The sequence below is a fragment of the Anopheles cruzii genome, chromosome 2, assembly GCF_943734635.1.
Source record: "Anopheles cruzii chromosome 2, idAnoCruzAS_RS32_06, whole genome shotgun sequence".
In the NCBI taxonomy this organism is placed as follows: Eukaryota; Metazoa; Arthropoda; class Insecta; order Diptera; family Culicidae; genus Anopheles; species Anopheles cruzii.
The window spans coordinates 18,210,904-18,236,222 of NC_069144.1; the positions used below are offsets into that span (position 1 = coordinate 18,210,904).

The 25,319-nt window shown below is 48.2% G+C and overlaps 3 protein-coding genes across 3 annotated transcripts; 2 read left to right on the top strand and 1 right to left on the bottom strand.

Annotated features, from left to right (window-relative positions):
* Positions 1 to 6,284: 6,284 nt before the first annotated feature.
* On the bottom strand, positions 6,285 to 8,572 carry LOC128278216 (tubulin-specific chaperone E). Its single transcript, XM_053016893.1, has 5 exons — positions 8,380 to 8,572; positions 8,208 to 8,308; positions 7,704 to 8,078; positions 6,926 to 7,635; positions 6,285 to 6,861 (listed from the first exon to the last, which is right to left on the bottom strand). Exons 1-5 carry the CDS (start codon positions 8,458 to 8,460, stop codon positions 6,566 to 6,568), a joined length of 1,563 nt encoding a protein of 520 aa, XP_052872853.1. The 5' UTR covers positions 8,461 to 8,572; the 3' UTR covers positions 6,285 to 6,565.
* Positions 8,573 to 9,027: 455 nt separating this feature from the next.
* LOC128267521 (PSME3-interacting protein) lies at positions 9,028 to 10,293 on the top strand. Its single transcript, XM_053004371.1, has 4 exons — positions 9,028 to 9,193; positions 9,275 to 9,373; positions 9,443 to 9,603; positions 9,681 to 10,293. The coding sequence occupies exons 1-4, from the start codon at positions 9,097 to 9,099 to the stop codon at positions 10,083 to 10,085; spliced, it is 762 nt and encodes a 253-aa protein (XP_052860331.1). The 5' UTR covers positions 9,028 to 9,096; the 3' UTR covers positions 10,086 to 10,293.
* Positions 10,294 to 10,573: 280 nt separating this feature from the next.
* LOC128278585 (uncharacterized) lies at positions 10,574 to 20,472 on the top strand. Its single transcript, XM_053017313.1, has 3 exons — positions 10,574 to 11,052; positions 11,552 to 12,280; positions 20,395 to 20,472. The coding sequence occupies exons 1-3, from the start codon at positions 10,585 to 10,587 to the stop codon at positions 20,470 to 20,472; spliced, it is 1,275 nt and encodes a 424-aa protein (XP_052873273.1). The 5' UTR covers positions 10,574 to 10,584.
* The last annotated feature ends 4,847 nt before the right edge of the window (positions 20,473 to 25,319 follow it).

Consider the following 25,319-nt stretch of genomic DNA (forward strand, 5'->3'; position numbering starts at 1 on the left):
TTCAAGAAACACAATCACAGCACGCGTTGAGCTGAGCATTTACTTTTGAGAGAAGAAAGCGCACTGCCGTTAAACTGTAAGCGAAGCAACCACTCAAAAGGAAAGGCACCACATTTTGCAAGACGATCGGCAGGAGGGAGGGTCGATCTGGCACCGCACTTTAGGTTTCGTTTGGCGCCATTATGCTACTCGAAAGGGTTTGCATCACTTCAGTTCCGCATTCTGCATAACACACTATTTCATCCGCACGCACGCACGCACGCACGCCGGCCTTTTTGAGCCTTTGAATCTGTCCGCAACACTTCAGACCCACTTACTAAGTACAGTCAAGAGAACCAAAGAAGGAGTAACTGATCAGCAAACGGGAAAGGAAAAAATCAAACAGCAGCGTATTCTTTATTCGCGGTAATTCAGAGATATTCTAGCCGTCAGGGATGAACATGATGATGAATGTTGATTAAATGATAATGACTCACAGACACAGGTGTCGCAGCCGAACCGAAGGCTCGGCTCATTCCCCCCGCCCCTATCTTTTTATGATGTCACACACCGGGATGTGTTGATCCCGATCCCGGATCCTGATCACCAACCCGGTCGGCTTTCAAGTGGTAAACACAGGACCTCCGAGAGCGACCTCCTGTTGTGCGGCTCTGTTGTTCCTACATTTCGCCTGCAGAACGGGGCGAAAAAATAAAATACTTTAACAACAAACTCTCACACGAAACCGATACAAAGACACACAGCTTTTACCGGCACTTCGTGTAGCAGTACCGATGCCGACCACAAACTGTTTCACAGCCTACTTTCGCCCTCGGAAAACGTGGTGATAACACTTCGATGATGACGAAATGAATGACGGAATTGTCGAATTGATTATCGAATTGTCAACACCGGGTTTTCTAATGGCACAAGTAGACCAAGCAAGTAACGTCCATTGGGCGTCAAGCTAATAGTACTGCGCCAGGATCGCGTGAAGGATCGTGGCAGAATCCTTGTGCCAACGCAGCCGAACGCGCGCGAAGTTCGCGCTGCGTGTGCTGTGTACAATCAGCGGTAGATCGCCGTAGATCGCAGGAGATCTTGCTTTTTGGTTCAGTTTCGACAGCTCGAAATCACACCACGTAACACACACTACACCCTGCTTTGGTAGCACGCAAAATTAAACACTCTCAAACACACAAACACACACACAGCCACACGTACCAGGAACAGAGAATTCATTGTTGTTCTTTCGACGTAAAACGGGAAATGGTATGAGTCTAAAAAACATTAATGCTGAACGGTCACAGTGCAGGCACGAAGTGTATTAATGGGAGGGGGCGGATAGGCGGAAACAACCCTCTAATGCTGTATTGTAGTAAGGTGGTAACGCCGCCGAAGGCGCTTCAACGCTCAAACACTTGCTGGTTTTCGAACTCCGGAACGAAGCTGCCGGAAGGAGGTAGCTGTTATCGCTCTAGTGTCGTCGTTATCGCTTTATTCGTCGTCGTCTTCGTAAAAGTAAAGCTGTGCTGCTTCAGGCAGCAGCGGTACTAATTAAGTAATCGAGTATCTGAGTAAGGCTATCAGTTAACAACAGTCTGCAACGGTGAAACAAACCGAAAGCTCCAGGAGCCCGCGTACAGTGGTTTAACCAGGGAAGCGCACGCAGGCCTTCAAAGAGTCCTTAATTCGAAATTGGAACCCAATCCGGATTGACTCGATCAAACAAAACAGACGGCAATTATCGGGTGTACACTTACGGTTTAAGCCTTCACAATCAAACGACGCTAGGTTTAGTTGTAAATCTCCTATCGGCTATCAAATAAGTGACATTGTGCGACAGTGTTACTTGACTGCTAGAGGCGCCATCATCTGTTCTGCAGTGAAAATAATTTTGCCGAAAGTTCTATTGCACTAATTTTACCACAACGGTCAACCTTGGTGGGATCGGCTGAGCGTTATCCATTACATCACACTGCCGGAGAAACAACAGACGGTTCATGTACACACACACCACCGGACATAAGCACACCTCGAAAGCCATCCCAGGCCCGCAAACGGAGTCCAAAACTTAAGCGTACACCCAGTATTTGGCCGTTACTAGGAGGATCCTTATTGTTTTCTGCTTTCGGCAAATTGGTTCCAAACAGCACGAAGCGACACGCCAGGTACGAGGTGACAGGTGATTCGGCAGGACAACTTTGTGGGCGAGACAGTGGAGAGAGAGGGAGAGAGAGAGAGAGTGTTATTGAGTAGAGTGTAGCGTGCGTAGTAGTTCTCGCCTCCTTTCCTTTAGCTTCGCTCGCCCCGCGTAGTAGTGAGTTTCGTGAATTGGGGAAATAAAGCAAAGCCAACGATTAGTAGAAAAACGCGTTTTCGTTTTTAAATAGCAAACGAAACACGACATACCATACATTATCATTCAGCGTGTTCGAAGGTGCGCGCGCAAGCAGCGAACGGGAACGATGCCTCCGAATGTGGTTGCTTTAACAAATTCGTAGTCAAAAGTATTGTAGTTATGTGAATACACAAAAGAAAACGTGCGTCGCAAAGTTCAGCGTTGTTGTAGTAGCGAGCGCACCAGGACGCGTGCGAGGCAGGCTGGGGGAGACAAAATCAGAATTCAAATCGGCCAGCGAGCAAACGCTTTTGAGATAAATTTACTAATAGAGAAGGCCGACCAGGAGCAAGAGGTCTTTCGAAAATCGTAGAAATCACACACAAACACACACACATTTAGCTCGTTTTCGATTAGCATTCGATCGCACCTGACGGGAAGGCGGAAATTGTTGGAAGGGAACGAACTTTACTCAAACGAAGAAAAGAGAAAAGAAACCAAACAAACAAACAAGAAAGAAATGCCAACTCCAGTATGCTTTTAAACATCTGTGCTCGCAGAACTACGCAAAGAAACCACAAGATTAAAACGAGAGCTTCGCTTCGAGAATTGAGTCGTGATAAAAGAGAAAAATGATATGTTAAACTCAGTGTTATAAACTAGGTAAACGCAGGGTCACCCGCGCCTTCGCTTCGGGCGCCAAACCTTGAGGCGACGTTCGGAATTAGTTGCTGTTGCTGGCAAGGACCTCGGAGTGTCGGCCCAGCTTAGACGTATTGCGGTATAGAACGTGCGCGGTGAAGTGGCTCTCAAATATCGCGCCAATCGACTGTTATTTGATAAAGTGGAGCGTAATTACTTGGTTGTAGCCATTGTTTCGGTTCGTGCTGGTGCGGCTCGGTGCCGTGAAACTCTGATCTGATCACTATATCGCTAAATCTGATCTCTAAACGCGCTCAAAAGTAAGAGCACGAGCATAGGGCCAGAGAGAAAGCAAACGGCAGAGGCTAAAAGGAAAACACAAAAGTGAAACACGTAACTGCAACAAAACAAAAAAAGAAAGAAACAACGGAATCATTACTCTACATGCGTAAGGCTAGTCTGTAAAAGCGGAATCGTTCAAATAGTACTGAGCGAGAAACCACTGCAATGAAAGTCTTATGACAACAGAAGACAGAGCAAAAAATATATATACCTATATACATATATTATTAAGGAAATAGACAACAAACTGCTTCATAAGTATAGACACACACACATACACACAGGCACAGCAACAAGTGAAGTGAAGTATTAGACAGATGTGTAAAGAAAATGAAAAACAATTGTATTAAAGAAACCCACAAACATAAACCCAAAGTAACACTTTAAAAAAGCAGCATTAAGAATTAATTTTCCCAAAGCATAAAAATGGAAGATCCGGACAGCGGCCACAAGGGTTAAAGCCAGGGTTAATCCAGTAAACTGTGTAATCATTAACGTAAGCGAGATCAGGTAAACGGAATGCAGCAAACAGCAGCAAACGCAATCAGTCGAACACGGGACACACATTTCATGAAGCACGAAACTGTAAATGCAAACACAAACCAACATGAACAGAGGACAACAAGATAACCTAAAACCGAAACGATATAACGGAGCCAAACGAAAGCAAGAAGAACGTGAAAGGAACGAAAAGCCAACATTCCCCGTTTAGAGAATGCAGATGATCAACGGAGTAGTTGAAGTTCACCGATGAAAAAACCCAAGCACATACTCAAGCACCACTCAAAACAACTCCCACATGAACCTAAGACCACCCTCTCTATATATTTGTAGTCATTCGTCTCATCCGGTGTCCGGTCTCGGGGCACGTTGAACATTTAAAATCACAAAATCGAACGAGAGTACTCGCAGTCCTTCTCTTTTTCGTTTCTCTCTTTCTTTTTCTTTCTCTCTCTCTCGCTCTTAATTTCCAAACAATTTATTGTAGTAAAATACGGTGTAGTACACTAATTTGAGAAACAACACACACCACAGTAACAAAGATTACCCCTTCTTCATCGTTGGCTGTTTAAAAATGAGGCACTCAATAGAAAGAGAGAGAGAAAGAAAGAAAGAAAAAGAAGAAAAACAGGCATAAAAATCAAATATTCAAACATAAACCCTATGTCACTGTGGCCGTGAGCGTGGTGTGTGTCTTAAGTGAATGAATTCTATGTGAAAGCAGAAAATATTAACCGAAAACACTACCCTTCTCAAAGCTGCTGCAAAACATGTAGAGAAGACGAGCAGAGAAAAACGAAAAGACAACAAGGTAGTTCTTCGCCGTAACGCCATCGCCATTGCCTATCGACATCGGAACATAAGTAGATTCGTAGCACCGCAAACGCATCGCCACCAACTCAAAACCACCTCGGCACGGAAGTAGCTTAATTTGAAAGAAGTGGGCAAAGACAAACTTAACACAACCCGCCATCATCCACATCGCCATCACGGGAAATGTAATTAATGTGCTCATAGTAAGGCGGCTATCGATACTGCAATCATACTGGGAAACAGGCTTCAGAAAAAGGATGTTTAACTTTGCAAAAGTAGCTTCGGCTGCGAGTAACACGTGAACTGTTTCCGACAACAACCGGGTCCAATATGGCCGCTGTTGTCGGCACGTGTGCTTCGACCCCTGTACAATGTACTTCCGCGTTTACCTCACGATCATCGTGTGATCGTGGCTGTGGAGTGCCATCTACAAAATGTGTACGTGCGGGTCCGTCGGTTGGAAGGCAGCCTTAATTACAGCTCGTTTTAAGTTGCACTTGCTGTTGAAAATTGAGCAAAAGACAGGAATGGCCACCGGGGAACTTCATTGGCGAAAACGGAACCTTATAAAAAATACACAATCACCGCAGAAACGAAAGTAAAACTGAAATGCGATCGGATGGAATGCTTAAACCAGACCTAATAAATGTTGGAACGTTGGGCTTAGCCGGCAGCGACTGCCACACGCACCTGGAAAACTGGAAATATTGGCGCTTAGATAAACCTGTAAAAAATATATAAATATATAATGAATACATACGTTGCTACACCGCCAAAGCAGAGCCTCCGCCAATCGAGGCTGAGGCGCGGAACTGTTTGTTAAGTTTTCTCCTTCGAAAAGATGCTAGACAGAGAGATAGAGAGAGACAAAGAGAGACGGAACCGTCTTAGTACGAGCTAAGCTAGAGACAACGGAAGACTAAGACTTTAGAGGGATTAGTATACTCGTACAGCCATTATCTCATCACGGTGCGGCAGCGATGGCAAATGGTAATTCCTAATGAATGCAGTTTGTATTTTGTGTACATTTCAAACATTCATTCAAAATCGAACCGAATCATGCAGTAGCGAACGTAAAGCGAACGCAAGGGCAGTGTTACATTTTTACTAGAACAGTAAAAGTCAGCGAAGCAAAAGAGAAAGAGAAACCCGAAAACCGAAGGAAAAACGGAAGGAAAACGCAAAATCTCACGAGTCCTGGCAAAAGCAGAAAGGACGCCTGAGTACGGTGGCTCCGGAGCACACATGTCCAGTGACAAGTGTAGTAGTCTCGAGTAGGAAAAAAGGAAACCGCATCACAGCGCTAGAGCAGGCCACAAAACAAGTGAAGCAAGCCGACAACCGAAACAAAAGCACCTCGAAGGGCGTAAACGCGGAAAAGCACAGCAAAACAAAAAGAAAAAAAGGAATACTGTTATTAGTTAACAAGGTATATGCGATAATATGCAGAAAACAAAACAAAATATTAAACGAGAGCATTATGAAGCAGCCGACGAAGGGTGATCGAGCGGAGAATGCTGAAAATAAACTTCACAATGATAAACGAAACTGAAACACGACACGACGACGTTGGTAGTGTTGAGTTTTGATTTCTTTCGGTCCACAACGAAACAACGACAGCGAACAAGATGGGTTGCAATTTCATGAAAAAAACAAACCCGCTACGTCACACCGGCTGTGCGTGGCGTGCGTTTATTCAAGGTTAAATAGAAACCAAAAAGGCCATCGTGTAAAATGCTTACAATTTGTCTTCTGCTACATAAACTATTAGTAAGAGCCAACGGGCAGGCCGACCCCTGGGGCCGTGCGTGACGCTAGAAACGTGATCAAGGAAAAACAGCAGGGTGATGCGTAAGGACAATCCACTCCCCGGCAAGGAAGGAGGCGGCTCGTTTCCCGTGGTGTAAGCATCTCCCGGATCTCTCGTGCGCCGAGCGCGTTCGGCCACTATTCGAACACGATCGTATCGTTATCTTCGACGGAGTAAAAGTCCAAACTTTTGCCATGGTTCTCGAGCGGCATGCGTACTCTACGCTTGCGGTCCAGCAGGTACAGACGCAGGGCGATGGTGCCATCGGGCAGGCCGAACAGTTTGACGATCAGGTTCTGGAGTGTGTGCAAGATGATACGCTTCGGGACTTTCTTTTCGCGCTTTTCGCCCGTCAGCTCGTTCAGCAGCTGCAAGTGGATCATGTTCGTTATTTTGCGCGTGTCCGGCAAAACCTGTTCCGGGCTGCCAAGTCCTGCGAGGAAGAAAACGAAATGATAGCAATAGCGAAGCTTGAGATTCGGGCGGTTTCCACTTACGCTCCATCACCCGCGGGTACATTCGATGGGTTTTGAAGAACGCCTTCAGCTGTTGCGCATCGTTGCGCACCTCGGCCCACCGGTTCGCGTACAGTTTCCACATGTCGCACTCCGAGTCGCGGCGCAGCTTCTCGTTGATCGTGGCGCGATTGAACTTCCGCAGCCCGGCGATCGAGCCAACGATGCGTGACACCGTTTCCTCGTAGCTTACGCTCGGATCCGGATCGAGCGTCACGTGCTCGAGCCGGGCCAGTTTGTCGAGCTCGTTGAACGCACTGGACTGATCCTGGAGCGGATTGTTCCGCAAGTACAGCGTACGTAGGTGGCGAAACAGTTCCACCTTCTCGTTGTGGGGACAATCCTCTGCGAAGCGCACCTCCCTCAAGCCGTTCCCGTTCAGCTGCAGCTCCTCCAGGGCCGGCAAACGGCCCAAATTTTGCAGCGACTCAACGTCGGCGATGGAATTGTTCTGCAGATCCAGAAGCTTCACGCGACTCAGGGCCACAATGTAGGGCGCCTCGTCGTCCACCGCCGCGATGCCGTTCTGCTCCACCGACAGGTACTCGATAGCGGGCCAGAGCCGGGCCAGACGTACCACCTCCGACCACGACCCGAGCGCACAGTTTTTGAGAATGATTTTTCGAATGTTGTGAAACTTTGCCGCTAGCAGTGCGATCTGCTCCTCGTACGGATCGACGAAGCGATTATTGCTGCCAGGGGCCAAGGAAATGGGGAAGGTTAAGTAATGTTCACCAGTCACGAAGCGTTAGGGCCTTACGACAGGTTCAGCTCCTGCAGCGTAGGAATTTGCTCGACGATGCTCCCGATCACGTTCCAGTTCCACAACAGCGTCGACGAAACGTCCAACATTTGCAGGTTGCTGAAACGACTCAGATCGCCGGCCGCATTTACAGGGCTGCAGCACACCGAGACATCCAGCAGGTCGGATAGGTTACTCTGTTTCCCGCCAACCTTCTCCATTCCGACGATCTCAAACAGAGTCGCATGCATTTGCTTCTGCACCTCGCGCAACATCTCCGAATCGATGCGCAGTGTGTCCTTCGTCACGGTGTACTTCTTGGTGATCGCTTGCTCGAGCGTCTCGAATTTGGTGAGCTTCTCGCCACGGATCAACGAGCCTGCGTTGGGTGACCTGAGGGTGACAGAGGAAGCGCAAAAGTGGTAAGAGAATGGAATGCGAGACACGGTGCGCGTCACGCATCATCGCCCGACGGGGTGGCCAAATGCATTGCGTGTGACAAGGTGACTCATCGTCGCCTACCTTGTTTGGAAGTATTGCACCCCGTTCACGGTGCCCGAGTGTTTACCCCGCACAGGATCGTCCCATTCGATGCCAATCCATTCGCCATCCGTGTTCGGAACCTACGGGGGATAACGAGAGTAATGATAAAACACTGCGAACACAAACACGAATGCCCGTGGCGACGGCCTACCTCGCCCACGTAGCGCACGGTTCCAAAATGTTGCCCCACTTTAACGCGAACCCCACGTTCGAGGTGATTTTGTAGGATCATTGTGCCGAAGGGATTGTCTCTATTGGAATACTCTCGTGACAATCGACCCTCCCGCGCACACACAAATGATGGGGTGCAGATGCACTGCGGATAATTCTGTTTTCTTTTTTCCACTTCCTTGAGCACCACGAAAGTTTCACTGTTTGGTGGAGCAATAGCGAGACTGTGCGAAACGACAGATGGTCAGAAATGCAAAACAACGGAACAGTGGATTGCCAAACATGATGTGACGAGGGAGCGAGACAAAGAGATCTGTCGTCTGCTATAAACCTGCGTGCCTAGTGAGTGTGTGAGCAAGATGTTGGGCTTTATGTCTTTAATTTTAGGAGAAATTCAATGGGAAAAAGAATAACAAAAAAGTAGCATTACTTTTCAGATAAGCTGCCGCTCAGGTTATAATCCAAAGTAATTTTCTGTCTTTGTTATTTTTGTGCAATGCCTACTGAGCGCCAACCACTCGAAATTGCTTGTGCTATAAACAAAACCAAACAGTAGCTTCAGCTGTCAAACGGAACCGTCTGACACTTTTTTCGTGTCGCAAACATTTCTCTCCCATGTTGTTTTCTTGAACATTGTGTCTTGCCCGGGATTCATAACTATTTTACTCCATCAACCTATTTGCAACCTGGCACGACGATGGCCAGCGGATTCGTCACTGAAAGCGAGCTGGCCGAAGCGCGTCGGCTCCGGCAGGAAGAGTGGGAAAAAGTGCGAACGGCCGATCAACCAATAGGTAAGTTTGTCGCTGACTTGAACTGAATTATGGCCGCGTTACCGATTGAGTTTCGATCGATCTTTTACCTTCCATCGCCAGAGGCACCGGAACAGGAATACGATGGCCGATCGCTCTACGATCGTCTGCAGGAGCAAAAGTCGAAGAAAGACCTCGAGTTCGAGGAAGCACACAAGTTGAGTAAGACAACCGGCCTTATTTAACCAACACTTGTATCAGACCTAATCGAAACAAATGCACATTTGGCAGAAAATATGATCAAAGGTTTGGACGATGACGAGGTAGAGTTTCTGGACTTGGTGGACAAAAATCGACTAAACGCCGAACGGCAGGCCCAGCTGGAAGAGCGAAAGGAGATGAACGAATTCCGTGCGAAAGTGGCCACACTGCAGGAGAAGCGACTAGACGAGGTACCAGCCAGCAAGGCCAGCGCACCAACCCCCAATAACGACGACCGCTGACCAGTTACCAATGCTTCCCATTGCAGCAAATACAGCAGCAAGTATCGAAACCGAAGCCCGCGAAGCTCCCAGTGAGCAGCGCGCGAATGAGTCAAAAGCAAATTCTAGCCGGAGTTGTAGTGCGCAAGCGGAAGCTGGAAGACGAACCAAAGGGCACCGAACCGGATGCGAAAATGGCGGCCAGTGACGCTAAGGTTACCGCGGGCAGCAACTCGTCCAGCGGTGCCTGCGTAGTGGTGCCGGCCAAAGCTAAACCAACGAACACGGCAATGCGCGTGATTGGCATACTGCCCGGGATGGGGTCGTACGGGAACGACGACGATGACGACTCCGACTCAAACACCAGTTCGGACGATTCCGACATCGATACCTCGCACCCAGGTTTTGACTGGATCGGCCGCAAGATTCAGAAAACGTGCGAGGAAAAATGATGCCCCGCACGGTTGTGGACTTTCTAAAAGCGAAACACCCCGGAACCTTGGAACAGTCCAGGTTAGTTTTCCTCGGTTTCGGGCCCCTGCAGATGAACAATAAATGTCAATAGCTAGGGCGATGTTTGGGGCGTTATTACCCACGATAAGCTTTTCCATAGCGTAAGGTAGGTTTAAATCTTGTTGTTTCACGGTTCTAAATTATGCGTTCTCTAAGCTGAATTCATATGATTAAACTTTGCTTATCGCACAACCAAACGAAAGCCTCCGAGAATTCTCTGTCAAAGCCGAAAGAGTAATAAGAATTACTCTTTAAAACACACTCCACACTTTGAGAAAACTGGGCCAGCTTTTTTTGCTGTACTGGCGTCCACACTAGCAGTTTCTAGCAGCTTCAGTGAGTGAAATGACAGTTCGTTTGTTTTTGTTTTGGTTTGACAGTCCACCATTTCATTCTGTTGCCAAGTTTTGCAGCGAACAGGCTTCTTCGCATAATAAAATGGCTTTTTTAAAACGTAAACTCAAATCTAAATCGCGAAAACTGTGTTTAGTTGGTGCAGCTGTGCTTGTTGCGTACGCTGAGCATTTGCATGCTGAGCATTCGACTGTTGCATCAAGACGTTGTTGGACGCGAGAGCTCTTCGCAGAGGCTTCACAACACGGATTAAGGTTAATCGACCAGCTGTATCTGAACGATGGAATAGGGTTCGGGAATTTCATCCGAATGACCGCAACAGACTTTGAAGTGCTTCTTGGCATGGTTGGAGCCAAAATTGCCGCAAAAGAAACACCATTCCGCCAAACTATTCCTCCGAACATGCGGCTGATTGTTGTACTACATTTTCTGGCGACGGGAAACTCCTACACCAGCTTACAGTCCACGTTTAAAATTTCGAAGCAAATAATTTCCCGGATTGTACCTGAGGTTTGCGCGGCCATACAAGTGGAATGCTGCAAGTTTATAAAGGTTTGTACCAATTTCCTTTACTTCATGTGTGTGTTCAGTGTCATTATCATTTTATGTTAGTGTTAAGAAGTAAATACACAAAACTGGTCTATTTGAGGGTTTTTTTTTCACTCAAATAACGGAGGACTGCTGCTGGCTGATGGTGATGGCTTCGTATCTGCCAGCCGTCTCCATCACACGGAAAATCTCGTATTGCAGCCGCCGCATTTCGGTTTCTGGCCGTTCTCCAGCTTTCCATGGAGACGTACGACCCCAGGATATCGGACCATGTGGGGTTATTATCCGTCTTTAACCCCTCTTCGATCACGTTCAGGCCTTTCCAAAAATTCCTTGTCGGAACGATTATTTTGCCGAAGTGTTTTATGTGCCGTGGGTGGGATGGCGTTGCCTCTTTCTGATGCCGTCAATGTTTGTAATCCCATGTGTGTTGCTTCCATGTTCTGAAAAAATATTATACATTTATATCAACTAACATTCTTTTTTTTCTCCTTATAACTAGACACCGAAATCTCAACATGAATGGAAAGCTGTTGCTGCGGAATTTGAGCGAAAATTGCACTTCCCGCATTGTTTGGGAGCATTGGATGGGAAGCATGTAAAAATTGTGGCACCAACTATTAGTCGCAGCGAGTACTACAATCATAAGAAATGCTTCAGCATAGTTATGATGATTATAGCGGACGCTAATTTCAACATCATATATGCCAACGTGGGAGCCCAGGGTCGATTTTCTGGTGGCGATGTTTTTAAACAAACGACTATGCATCGTAACATCGAAGCAAATACTGCCGGCCTGCCTGAAGACGACCCTTTACCAGGACAATCCAGTCCAACACCGTACGTCCTGGTGGCCGATAAAGCATTTGCTTTATCGAAGCATTTGATGAAGCCCTATCCCGGACATCCAACAGACCAATCACAAATGACATACAACAATCGGCTGTGCAGAGCTCGAATCGTGATTGAAAATGTTTTCGGAATTTTGGCATCAAAGTTTAGGGTTTTCGCTAGCCCAATAGGATTACAGCCGGCAAAAGCGAAACAGGTGGTAAATGCCTGCATTGTCCTGCATAATTTTTTGCTCAGAGACAATGAATCGAGGAGTCATTACTGTCCCGCTGGAAGTATGGACAGCATTCAAGACAACACAGTTTGTCCTGGCTCTTGGCGAAACGATGCAAATGAAATGCTCGAACTTCAAAGTGTGCCACGACAAGTGCCACATAGTGTAAAAGAAATAAGAAATAAATTTAAAGATTATTTTTCCTCACCGGATGGAGAGATCATGTAAATTGGCGTTATTTTGGTTAATTACCCCTACTTGGTTGGTTAAAAATTGCAAGATTTGGATAAAAATATGCATATTTTATGTATAAATATGAATAAAATTGCAAGATTCATATTTTCTTATTTCACTCATTTTATTTTTGGTTCGCTTTATTCAATTGTTTCGCGAAAAATTACAGTTGTTACTGATGTTCAACGGAACAATGAATGAATAAAGTGACAGTTGTTTGACTTCGAATTTCGAATTTCGAAATGAACAAGAACGAGAACAACAAGAAAACAAGAAAAAAAACATCGACCATCTCGCTCTAGCGTCATGCTGTCCTGTTCGGCGCTTGGTCAGTTTCGGTAAAGAAAGGTCAAGTTCAAAAGTCAGGTTTGTATTTCTTCTAGTTCTTAGTTTTCTTCTTATTTTTTAAATTTTCGATAGAGCCCGGGAACGCAGAAAAATGCAGAGCCAGACAGACAGACAGAGAAAGAAAGAGTTGAAGAAAAAAAATCAAGTGAACGGTTGTGTTTCGGTTTCGTGTTTCGTTCGGGCTGCTATTTGCATATTTTTGCTAATATTTGCGTAATGTATGATTGATTTCCATAGATGTGATAGATAATTTCCCACCAGACAAATCGAAGAACCAATTTCCGATTCCGTGTTGATCCGAGTTCACCGCTTCCAATTGGATCCTCGCACCTCTTGTGTGTTGTTTTTGAAGACCTTCGTCCGAGAGTGTTTGTGTTTTGTTGTGCTGTTATTGTTCCAGAGTCCCCTGGTATCTTGAATTGTGTCCCGTGTCGCTTCAGCGTGCGTGTGTATTATTATTGGCCAACCGACACTGTGTGTCAGTGTATGAGTCACTGTGTAACCAGCAAGCGCGCGTGTCGATGGTCGTCGTCATTCCCTGCGATCCCGTTTTCTCTCCAGAGGTTTGTGGTTCCCGGAAGCTGCCAGAGCTGGTGATGTGCGTGGTGCTGCTGTAGTGTTTCTATTGTTTCCCTTTCGTCGTTGTTACTCGCAAAGGCTCTTGGCGTACGCAACGGCACTGCGCTTCTTCCGTCATCTGTTGTGGGCCCCCGCATTGGGTTCGGTGCGTGTGTGTGTGTGTGTCTTACGCTATACGTGTGAAAAATGTAAACCAGCATTCCGGTGTGGCAACGCCTATCAACTGTGCGGTGAGCTTGACATGTGGGAAGAAAAAATCGATGCAGGAAAGGATGCAATGCTGGTGGGTGCAATTGCGAACGTCGTCCCGAAGAGGTCCCGTGTCGTGAGGCAGAGAGGTGGTGTGTCTGGTTTGCCCTTTGGCCAGCTCTCCAGCTCTGTGCACCCCGTGGCGAGAGAGAGAGAGAGAGACCCAGTCAGCGTGCGGTCCCGTTCTCCCGTGTGCACTAGTGTTGGTTTGGTGGTTTAGTGGCAGAGAGTAAACCGCTGATGATGATGATGATGATGCGATTGGCTTTGGAAGGTTCCGTTGGAGAAGCTTTAATTCGTCGTGTGTTGTGTGCAAAAGTAGTAGGCGCAGCGCATGTGTGTGTGTGTGTGAGAGAGAGATAGAGAGAGTTAGCAGCAGATGTGGAGGAGCACAAAACACACACAGATGGCCGAAAAGGGAGGCTTCTCTCGCCACCGGAGACCGTTCCCGTCGCCGAGTTCGTTGTGTACGCCGATGGCCGATGGCCGTCATTGTTGCCAATCGAATTGTGCCGAGCTCTAGCCGCTCTGGAATCCTAGTCCCCGTTTCACGCACTTCGCCGCTGTATTGTAGTCCGTGTCACGACGCTGGGTGAGCAATAGTTGAGTCCAACCCTGCTCAGTAGTGGACCATGTGTTCCGTTTGTTGTGTGTTCGCGGCACGCAAAATGTCTCCGGCCGCAGTATGGCCGAACAATCAGCATAAACTTCTCTTCGCCCGGATCGGATGCGATGCCAATGCGCGCTGCTGGACAGATAGTGTGCGAGAGCGAGCGAAAGCCAATCGCTGAGAGGCGGTCAGAGTGAGATAGAGCGCCAGTGAGTGATTGTGGTTGCAGCAGCAGGCGAAAGATGTGTCTGCGCCTGCTGCGAACGGCAAAAACAGGGTGCATGCGTGTGTGTCCCGTCTTAAGCGGGCACCTGTGGTAGGGTGTGAGTGTCGCAATCCGTGCGTAAAACTTTGGCCGCTGCGTGTGTGTGTGTGTGTGGCGGCAACGTGTGGGAATGCGTTGACGTTGGGTTTCACCGCCGCCGCCACCGCCAACACTCTTCGTCATTGTCGCCACCATTCGTCACAAACACAACCGCACGGGTCGGTCGCACACCAATCGCCCCATCATCCTTTGTCAGCGGACCGTGTTTGCAGATCGCCTCCGCCGCCGGAGAAACTCGCGTTTACTTGGAACGTGACGTGGGCGTGTAGTTGTGTGCCGCTCCGAAAGATCACACGCAAGTCGGCGTCGGAAGGAAGTCATATTTGCTTCCGCCGCGATCTACGTTTGTGAATGGCGGTTTTTGGGAGACGCATTGCCACCTTTTTGTAAAACTCTACTCTTCATCACATTTTTAGACAACATCCACCTCTCGCTGAATGAAAACAGGAAGCGGTGTGACTGAAGCGCGTACGAGGAACGCAAACTCCAACGCATGCACACACACACAGGCGCGCGGGCGGTATCCATGTTGACCACACACACACCCACGGCCGAGGGCCGATCACGGGCCCTTTTTCCTTTTAATTGTAAAAAAAACTTATCCCGGTTTACGCGATGCCCGTTCTCCGGGCGGCGGTTATGTTTGGAAGCGAACTCCACTCTTTGCCTCTCTAATAGCCGCAGGTTTCGCCACCCTAGGAAACGCGATTCGATCGCGAGTTTAGCATACAAAGGAACATATCGCTGGCCGCTGACTTCCACCGGTGTGGAATCAAATCATTAATTAAACCTTTTCTGATCGCCGCCACTTCCTTCGATCGCCTTGAACTAGAATAATGAGTTTGAGCGCAAAAAGCAGACCGCTGCTGTTTTCCCCCCGAAGCGTAGAAAATAGAACATTTTCACACAATTAGCGGCCTATAATCGATCGGAGCTGGGCGCCATGCCCCATGGTCGGTCGGTGAGAAGAAAATTAATTCCATAAAAGCTCATTGTGCTGGGAAACGGAATGTGCGCACATATCGCCGCCACCTACGATCGTCGATGGTTGGTTGTTAAGAGCTAACGCTACCAAGGGGCGGGCTGCTTAGACCAGGCGAAAACGTCTCGCCCCGTTGTGTGAGCATGAAACGCATCACATCTACACACAGACGTGACTTGGTTGATGGTGTGCGACAGTGATCCGTCAGTGTGTGTTGGAGAGGGGTATGCAAATTGGATAGATTTAGTACCCACGGAACCGGAAGCAGGAAACAAGTCACCACAAACCCCGTTCTTGTGTAAGCGAACGATTCTTAGACTGGATTGTGATGGAATCGAAGCACCTAGCTGGAGTTGCAAGCGGCGCAGGATGTAGGATCATCCTTGATCCAAAGATAAGATATACACGATTCGCTTTTTAATCGATATTTTCTATTTGCAGCAAAAGCCTACTTCTGTCGGGTTCGCCAAAGCGCCCTGAGACCTTCCTCCCCCATCCAGGTCGGGTCACGACGCCTCGGAGGGGCGGGCGATGCGATAAAGCTATCAGATTTCACCTCGCCATTGCGAGATGTGCCCCTTCCCTTGTGGAAGGGGGTAATGTTGCCGCCCTCCGCACGTGGAAAAGAAATCCGTGTCCGTTGTGGCCGTCGGTCGTCTCTCCGATTCGCAAACTCGCTGTAGCGCACGCTGTTGTGTTGTGTGTAGCCCTCAACATAGAAAAGGAAATAGGGGCACACCACCAAGAGGCACCCCCGGCTCCGCTCCGGTGCCCTACCGCGTGGATCCGGGCGGCTAATTGATAAGACTATCATTGCGGTTCGCGGCCTCTCTCCTCGCGGTGGCCAAAGGGTGGTAGCATACAGTAGCGGAGGAACATAGCAAAGGAAAAGAAACACAAATAAACACCACGCATCACTGTGTAGGCCTTGATCTGCTGCTGTTGCTGTTGATGGTGGTGGTATTGGTATTGGTGGCTGTTGCTCGCGCGCTGCTTGTGTGCATCACTTTAGCCTTGGAAATTATGGGGTTAAAAACATTAAATTAGATTAGATGCCGGCAGCCTCACCCGACGCATCATTTTCTTCTTCTTCTCCTCCCATTTCGGGGTCGTCGGCCATTTGTGGAAATTATTATCCATCTCTGTCCCGCTCACTCGTCTTATCGTGTGCGTCTCCATCGACCTGGGGGCAGTTGTTGGCGCGATCATCGACAGGGGGATTTTAAATGTTGGCGATTTTGCTTTCTGCGTGGGGCGGCCGGTCAGCCAAACGCTGCTGGTGGGAAGCTGCTGGTAACGGCAAAGGTGAAAGTATGCTGGCGAAGCTTTGAAGAGAGAGCGAGCGAGAGAAAACAGGAGGGAAAGATGGCAACGTGATATTATGCACCGCGTGCCGATAAAGAGAAAGAGTCGCCCGGTGCGCGGTGCGGTGTGAATGAGGTTGGTAAATAAAGCCATTGATCTCGTACCGGCCGCGCCGAGACGACCGGGCTGGGGCTGGAGAAGGGGAGGACTACAACGTCAACGCATGCCACCACCATCATCATCATCAAGCTGTGCGCGGTACATTCCATCATCATCTTCCACCGACGAACGGCGGCGGTCGGTGTGGTGTGTGTATTGTTTTCGACCGAGAGGGAAATATGGAATGGAAAGTGATACCGTTAATGATGAAAATTGTGTTGCTGATTGGCAGGAGTGGGGTGTGAAAAATTAAATGTGAAAATTCGAAAATTAAAGCTGGCAGAAGAGTCAAACAACATAATTAAACAGCTCGGGAAGTGGTAGAGGGAAAAAGGAAAAGCGACGGGAAGTGATCGAGTGAGTTGGCTGTGAGTTCGTGTGAATCGAAGTGACCGGTGAGAAAGCGGTGACACACAGTGAGTGATTCGTTTACAAAACAAGCTGCAGCACTTCCGAACGCGTGGCCGTTTGAGGCCAGCTGTCATAAAGATTGATTTGTTTACATTGTGTTTTGCTGTGTGTTTTTGTTTCCCTAATTTTCACCTTTACCTCTTCCGCCTTGGGTCCAGTAGCAGCAGCAGCTAGTAGCCAGCAGCAGCCCCGGATACCCGGAAATGTGTGTGTGATTTGTACGTAACAATAGTGCGAAGTGAATGTGTGCGTGGAGAGGAAAAACCCAGCAACGCGCCAGCATCCGCGCCGACCCCAAGAGCCGGCTCTGTCCGGTTCAGTCGTTCGCAAACGAAACAGGATCCTTCTTAGCTCGGTGAAACTCGGTGCGCTGTGTGTGTGTTGGTGTTGGTGGAGGAGCTTCGACAGTTGGGTCTTCCGTGACCTCCATTCTCTCCAGCATATCGCGACACATCCATCCGAGCGCGATTGGCAACCCGCGCCGATCGCGGCGCCGCCGAAGGTGGACCGGAAGTTAACCCCCCGGGGACCCCGAATGAGTCGGCGCCGGGCTGGAAGCCATCAATAGCGATCGGCGTCGCCCGGTTGCGCAAATCCCGGCTGCTCGCGGACAAAACATCGGCTACGTGGCGCACGTAGCGGCACAACGTGACCCGTACGACCCCAGTAACAAGACGCAGAGGAGGAGGGCGGGGGCACGTGCGAGGCGTGTGAGCTCCTCGGCCTCGGTCGTGTCCTTATTTGCGCTTCATGGATAACAATCACCCCAACGACGGACCGCCTGAAAGGTACGCTCTTTTGCAGAGTTTTTTGGGTTGTGTTCATTCCCACGCATGTCCCCTCGGTTCCATTCCTGTTCCTTGCTCTCGGAAAATGTCCTTCTCCTGGCACCAATGGGTAGAAAGCTGCAATTGCACCGACACCTTTACTACTACTACGACGGGCTAGTGATTTTGCTTTTAATTTAGAATGTTCATGGTGTGCCTTAAATTGCGCCCCTGTTTGTTGCCTTTTTTCGGTTGAATGCGCTTGATCGGATGCTTTAGGTGAAAATGCTGCGCTGATGCTTTGCGTGTAACTGTGTTTAACCAAACGGAAACGACCCATTCTAGGAAATAGTTCAATAACAAATGGTGCGTGCCCTCTTCACTAGGCTATTTGCTCGGTTTTTCTGTGGTACACTTTTGACGCCGCACTACTAACGACCTTTGGCAGGTTCGATAAACAACGAAATTTTATTTAAAAAATATATACGATGCAGAGCCGTGTATTAGGTAGTAGCATGCAAATTGGATAAAAAATTATGTGAAATTTTCATCCACAGCAATTCTGAATGACTTCGGTCTTGTGGTCGGTCGCCCAGGCCTTTCATGGTATTCTAAGTCCTCATGATTCTCCTAAAATCGCTTATACCACACGAAAACTCTTGCTCTACTGATCACCATAAGCTTTATTGGCAGTTTGTTCCATGTTTAGTTTTTTACATGCTGTTAGTAATACATAAACGCGCACAACTGTTTAATCTGTCATCCGATTGGCATGAAGGTGCGTTTGAATGAGAAAGAACGTACCTTTCAAACTACCTTACTAACTAATAGATATGACTGGATCTGATATTAAAATAAAATAAAATATCGTTGTTTATCGAACATACTGTGTGTGTTTAATACTTTGACGTAGGCCCAGCAAGCAACTCAACATAATCCATTGTGAAACGCTGACGATAAAGCTCGCCAATCACACACCAAACAAACTCATATCCGCGATAACACCTAGGTAATTGTGCAAATTGTGATATGTTTCCCCTTAGTCAATCAATCGGCTTTTCGTCGCAAGGGGAACGCACTGCGATAAGATACCAGCGAAAAAATATGGTTTCTTTAAAAGGGTCTGTCTTGTTTCACTCTCCGGGATCCGTGGACACTAAAGGGAGTCACATTCTATTTTTGATGCATGAAACACAATCCGATTCAGATCCGCTTCCTACTAACAATGATCGCTGAACGAAAGCGTTGATTAAATTCGAATTCAAGAAAGCACAATCGCTGCTGGTACACACATAAATTTATTCGACCCTAACGAATCGCGCCACGACGACGTTGTTTATGTTTCGAAAGAGGTCCACAACCCAAAAAGCCAGTTAGTAGCCATCGTAAGCTGTCGAGCTTATCCGATTCACAGTTACAGTCCATGGTCCTCAGGGATTTCTCGGTAAAGCTATCATGCGACTTCGTTTCGCTATTGTACAATCCGAAATGATGGAGCCAAATTTTAACAATGATTTGGCATTTAGCTAATGTCATTCGAGTCACTTAGCAGAGTTGTCGTCAATTTTTTTTTAACATGAGAGGAGATTAAAAATGTTTCAAAAACTCCCGTCAAAAGCTTCCGTTTTGATGAAGTTTTTACTGAAACCCTCAACAAGAAAAGCACAATTTGTCCCTCGTGTATGGGCTTATCTTGCCAGGAACACCAGTGTTGAGTCGATGAGAAAAAAAGTCAACCATCGTAAGAGGTACTTCTTAAAAAAACAGTTTCCACATAAGGGGAAGCAGTCTCAAAACAACAAACAACACGCCACAAAGGGAAGTCAAAGGTTACATGACAAAGGCGTTGTTGAAATGATAGAAAGCGTTTGAAATACGATTTCATGCTTCCGGCACAGAAACAGAAAAAAACATTTGCGCACAAATAGAAAACGATCGCCGATCGTTTTTGCGACACTTTTTTGTCACTCAGTGCAGACAGACGGAAGATTCATCGGTGGTGCCAAAAAGGATGACATTGGACTCGCTATATTGCCATGTTTGGCCGCATGTTCCTTAAATATTGTGATAAAATCGAACATTCTAATTTATGCTCTCCGATCGGACCACATATTAGAGGATGGAAAATAGTTGCTGTCCCGTGTGTGTTTGTTCCATGACGGAACAATGATTGCTCACCCACGGCATGAGTCACTGGTGTTTGCTTCATCAACATAAACACAGTGCCCGCCGAAGGTGAGAGACGGCGGTGTTGTGGTCATTGTGATTTTTTGCCACCTTCATTTTTGCCTTCAACCCACCCTTGGACAGCTGTGGCCGAACCAGTCCACACATCATCATCATCATCAGCATCAGCATCATCGCATCATCGTGATCTCATCGCTCTGAGCGTGCGTTTCTTCCTGAGCCCCACCGCCGTCTCGTCGTTGACGTGTCAGCCCTCACTGGGCGCGACACACGTGAGAGGAAGTGGCAGCGGCGGCGGCCCCATTTCACGACCAATCTCTGTCGGATTACAGGCTCTGACAGAACAATTTCCATCAGCGGCCCCGACACAATGGTGCTCACGAAGCGCGCAAAAAGGAGCCACCGCCGCCGCCGTCGTCGGCGAGGGTTTTGAAATGAATATGTTCCCCGATGAAACGTCGGGGTCGTGTCGCTGCCGCGCCCGGCGAGGCGGCACCGACTGAAAAGTGCAGCGCCTGGCGAACGTGATTAAAACCCACAGCCGGCAGCGCGAGTGGCCAGAGTGTCACAAAGCTTACCGCGGGCGCGCTCGCGCATGTGTTAATCGATTGTCGCGGCGGTGTGGCGCGCGATGGGTTACATTGAAAATTAATTAGCAACACCGGGAACGAGGCACGGGCGTCGCGGGCAGGGGGGGTATCAGCTCCGGCCCGACGAACGGTGCTAGGACTCCGTGTCCTCCGTGACCACCTGCGCCAAGAGGGTGTTGTGTCGTGTCCAGTTATCGGCCAGAGGAACCTTGCAGTTGTTTCACTAATTTGAATGTTAACTTTACTATCGGTTCCCTTTACATTTCTCAAACCATCCTTCGAAAACAGACCTTGTCCAGTTGACAATTTTTCTATGGCCAAAGGGCATTTTTGTGTTTTGACCCTCGGGAGCGAGATTATGTTTCGTTCGTTTGAAGCTGGTTTTCAAGGTTTTCAATCGGTTAATTAATTTTGGTACTAAACACATTTTTATGTGACGTCGATTTTCACTTGGAGTAGTTTACCATTCTATCCCAAAAGGCTATTTTACTCAGAACATAATAAAGAAAATGTTGGGGATCTGCACGACAACATTTGGGTTTGGAAAATGGATTATTTAGTTATTGCCGAAGAGAACTTATTGCGAATTCTGTGAACTACACCTTTACTTGTCCGAGCTGCGACATTTAGAACACAGCAAAATGACAATGCTGTGATGAATTGTGATCGTGATCATCTCATAACAGTGTGATGAATAGCTCTAAATCGTAAGATGGCCTGCAACGATAGTTCTGACAAATATTGCACAGCACGGCAAAAACTCGCGGAGAGGTTCCAATATCGGTGTCCTGTCCGGAAGTCCCGGAGTCCAATTGTCCAGCTATAGTATCAACAATGCTATTACTCTCATCTCATTCTCATCTGTCTGGACCCGAGGTTTAAGAAAGTATCTAATTAATACTGGACCAAAGGAAGAAAGATATAAGATTCACACATAAATGGCTTGTGATTGAGCCTCATTCACACAGCAGCAGCAGCAGCAACACCCATCTGTGATGGCCAACTCAAATAGCAGAGCACAACCCAGTATCTTGACGCGGTTTAAATTATTTGTAAACATTAGTGCGTGCTTGGTAGGAAATCTCTAAACCGCACTGGGTACCGGGCAATAATCGTTCCCGACTCTCCCGCTCTGCTTCGCAACCCACAACCTTTCGTGCCCTGTGCCCTAATTGTATGCAACCCCGCCAACAAACCAACCGACCCTCCATCCGCCGAGTTGCACTTCTCTCTGCCAGCAGACTGCATTAATCTACCCTCCGCGACGACGACAACGAGTGTGAGCTAAGTTTTCCCTTGTTGACGACTGCGCCGTTTGCAAAACGATCTCCAGCCAGAGCTTCCTTCGCTTAGCGGGAGTTCCACCAGCACACACGACACACGAATGGGTCGGTCACTTAACCGACCCAACAGCAGTAACAAACGGCCGTCTCCGTCGTCGCGCCCGCTGTGTTATTATTGTTTTCGTTTTACAACTTCCCGCGGCCGAGCCGCCATCTTGTTATCTTTTGCGCTACAGAAGCGCGGCGCGGCGCGCGTGCAAACGCGACGATGGCGACGGCGGCGGCGGCCACAAAGCGAAACCCTTTCCGTCGCGGGTGTCATATGTTGTCGCGCCATCGCCCACAAGCACCTACTTCGGCAGGGGGAAACGGAGCAGTTGGTCCTGGTCCCGGTTCTTGGTTGGTTTGTTGTGTACCGTCTATTGCGCGACCTCTTCCTAATTTGCCCAGCGCTGGTTAGCGACCGCTGGTGCTAGCCGACCGCTGGAGTTGACTCATTCTGCCGCGATCTACGTGATTGACAGGGGTTGAGGGAGAGAGAGGGGTAGAGCCTCTACAACCTCTACATTACATGGTCCTCATAGTTTTAATCGTTATGATCTAAATAGCGAACCCGGTGCCCTTCTTTGTCCTCAAAGTTATCTTTTTGTCCGTATAAATTAAAGGCGCTTCCGACCATTTGACATATGATTTTGACAGTTTCGGCAGATGTCGAAACGAGCTGTTGCCCCAGCTGACGGCGTTGCTTAATTGCCGTTGACTAGTTGAACTTTAGCTGCAACGAAGTTGGCCGCGGACCTGCTGTTAATCTTCGTACATGCAAAAGGTACATTGCGTCCGAATGACAGCTGTACGTCAAATCGCGCATCGATTAACTCGTATAGTTCGAATATCTTAAACCCATCCGAACGACACAATATTTTGTCTTCAAACGTTCGTTTAAAGATCTACAGTGAAGCTTCATTTGGTCAGATGAGGCCATGGATAGACCTTAAATACTCTGCGGCTATATTTTTGATACGGAAAAAGGCGGTGACAATTACCTTGCCGGCATCGTCGCCGACCTCTTTCGCCATCTGTCAAAATGTTCGGCCGGACCGTGACAATTCCATTGCTTGAATTTTTACATGCGCCATTCGCAAAATGCACCCTAAAAGGGAAGCGAAAATTTATTTAAACGTTACGCGTAAAGAAAAGGATACCAGAAGTAAACATTTTTTTAACCTCACTTTCACGATTTTTAGACATAATGATTGAACATTTCAACATAAAGCTGTGTCCTTTAAAGCCCGCTCGATTTCTCAGGGGAATGCTGTTGCTCTCCGTCTGGGCGAGAAGTTCTGTTTGTAAACCCCTGGTCGGAACCTGGCCATTACACAGATTCCCGGATTCCCCGGACACAAACGAGCAGCCAGATCGCCAAATCTCCGGTCTCCATTTCATTAAAGTGAGGTAGTAGTTGCTTCACAAAAACAAAAAGAAACGGGTCACCGACATTTATTACGGGAGTGTTGTCCTTTGGGGCCTGCGGGACCGGATGGTTCTAATACCCCACACCCCAACGGAGCAAAGGATCCCTGTTTTTAGTGCCCATTCCGGGGTGACAAATGGAGGGCCACGTCCTTCCCGCGGCAGAGGACGTGGGTTGCATATAGACTGCGGACCGGGCGGCCCGGTGTCGGGGTTCGTTGGATCGACCGTTTATTAGTCGGGTCGATGACGACGACGACGGCGACGACCACTCCACCAATGGCGGTGAGAGCTCGTTAGTGTATTGATACACCCCGTCCCCGGCCAGTCGGCCACCATATTATCGGAGCCACACCCTCGTTGGTGGACCTGCAAAAAAACAGTGGACACAGGCAACGCCGCCACCGAGCGAAAGGAACTCGACCCGGTCCTGTGTGTCCTGTTGAGACGGGGGTCGGTTCGCCGACGATTACCTTCGCGGCGAAGATAAGTTGCGCGGTAACGGCGCCGCTGGTCTGGAAGGATCGATCCGATTGGATGGAGGCGCATGTGCCGTCGTCCCGTGGCACGTTTGGTAAAAGGACGACGAATAACCAGAGGCTCGCCCTCCTGCCAGAGAGAGTTATGTTTAGAACTGGTTCGTGTCGGTCACAAATTTGAGGTTGGATCACTGGACGGGATGAATGTCCTTGGCTTAGATGTAGCTATGTCTCAAAATAGGTTTTTTTTGCGACCGGAATTCTGGAATTTAAGGCACGACCGCAAATCGTAACTAACTCTAGTAGGAGGGAGACAACATACACAGCCAGCCGGGCCGACATTACACAGTCCGTTACTCTCCGTTACGGTCGTCGCGATCGTGTTACGCTCATTACGATGGGGCGTCACGTGGGCCGCGCGCAGCCAACCTTACGCTCCAGTGCGCAAATTATGGAAGCAGTCACGCCGCGCTTTTCTTAGTTTTCGGTTGGGTCCCAGACAAAAATGGCTGAAACAACGCCGCGAACAGTAGCGCCCGCGTAACGCTCTGAACGTCTTTTGACCTTTTTTCCCTCTTGACCACTTTAAGTTGACCGCTCATTGATAGTGGTTGTGCCACCCTCAGTTAGCACCGTTTCCCCGATTCCCTTTCCGAGAGAAGTGGAGTAATGTTCGGAATTACTTTAAACATTAGTTGGAGCTCTCTGTAAGTTGCGTATAATCCAGGAACTTTTTGATACGGATCGTTTTAATTGGTGACTTTTTAATATTAATGAATCGACACTGTTTGTGGTTCTTCTGGGCAACCAATTGTCGTGTCACGTTCAACAACGTTAGAAGCTACCATTTAAGCTCAATTAAGAATTACAGATTTATAGTTAACATCAACAAGCGACAGCACTTTTGGCATTTGGGGTCGTGTTTATCCTCCCCGTCATAACGGCCATAAACTAAAATGACCAAACACTTCCGCGGTTTGCTCGAAAGAACGAAGAAGCTCCACAGTGTGTGGTGACCCTGAGGACGCACGAGTTATGTCCACTTGACCTGCTGACCCTGCGCACGGGAAGAAAAGGTGCAGAGAGAACAGGCCACATCATCAGCAGCACCACCCTCGGCAGTGGATTAGAGAGCAAACTTTAGCGCCCGATGGCGTCATCCGTTTAGACGTGCCGTTGCGTTGTGCAGCGCGTGGTGTGTAACAACTGCATGCCACACACACACA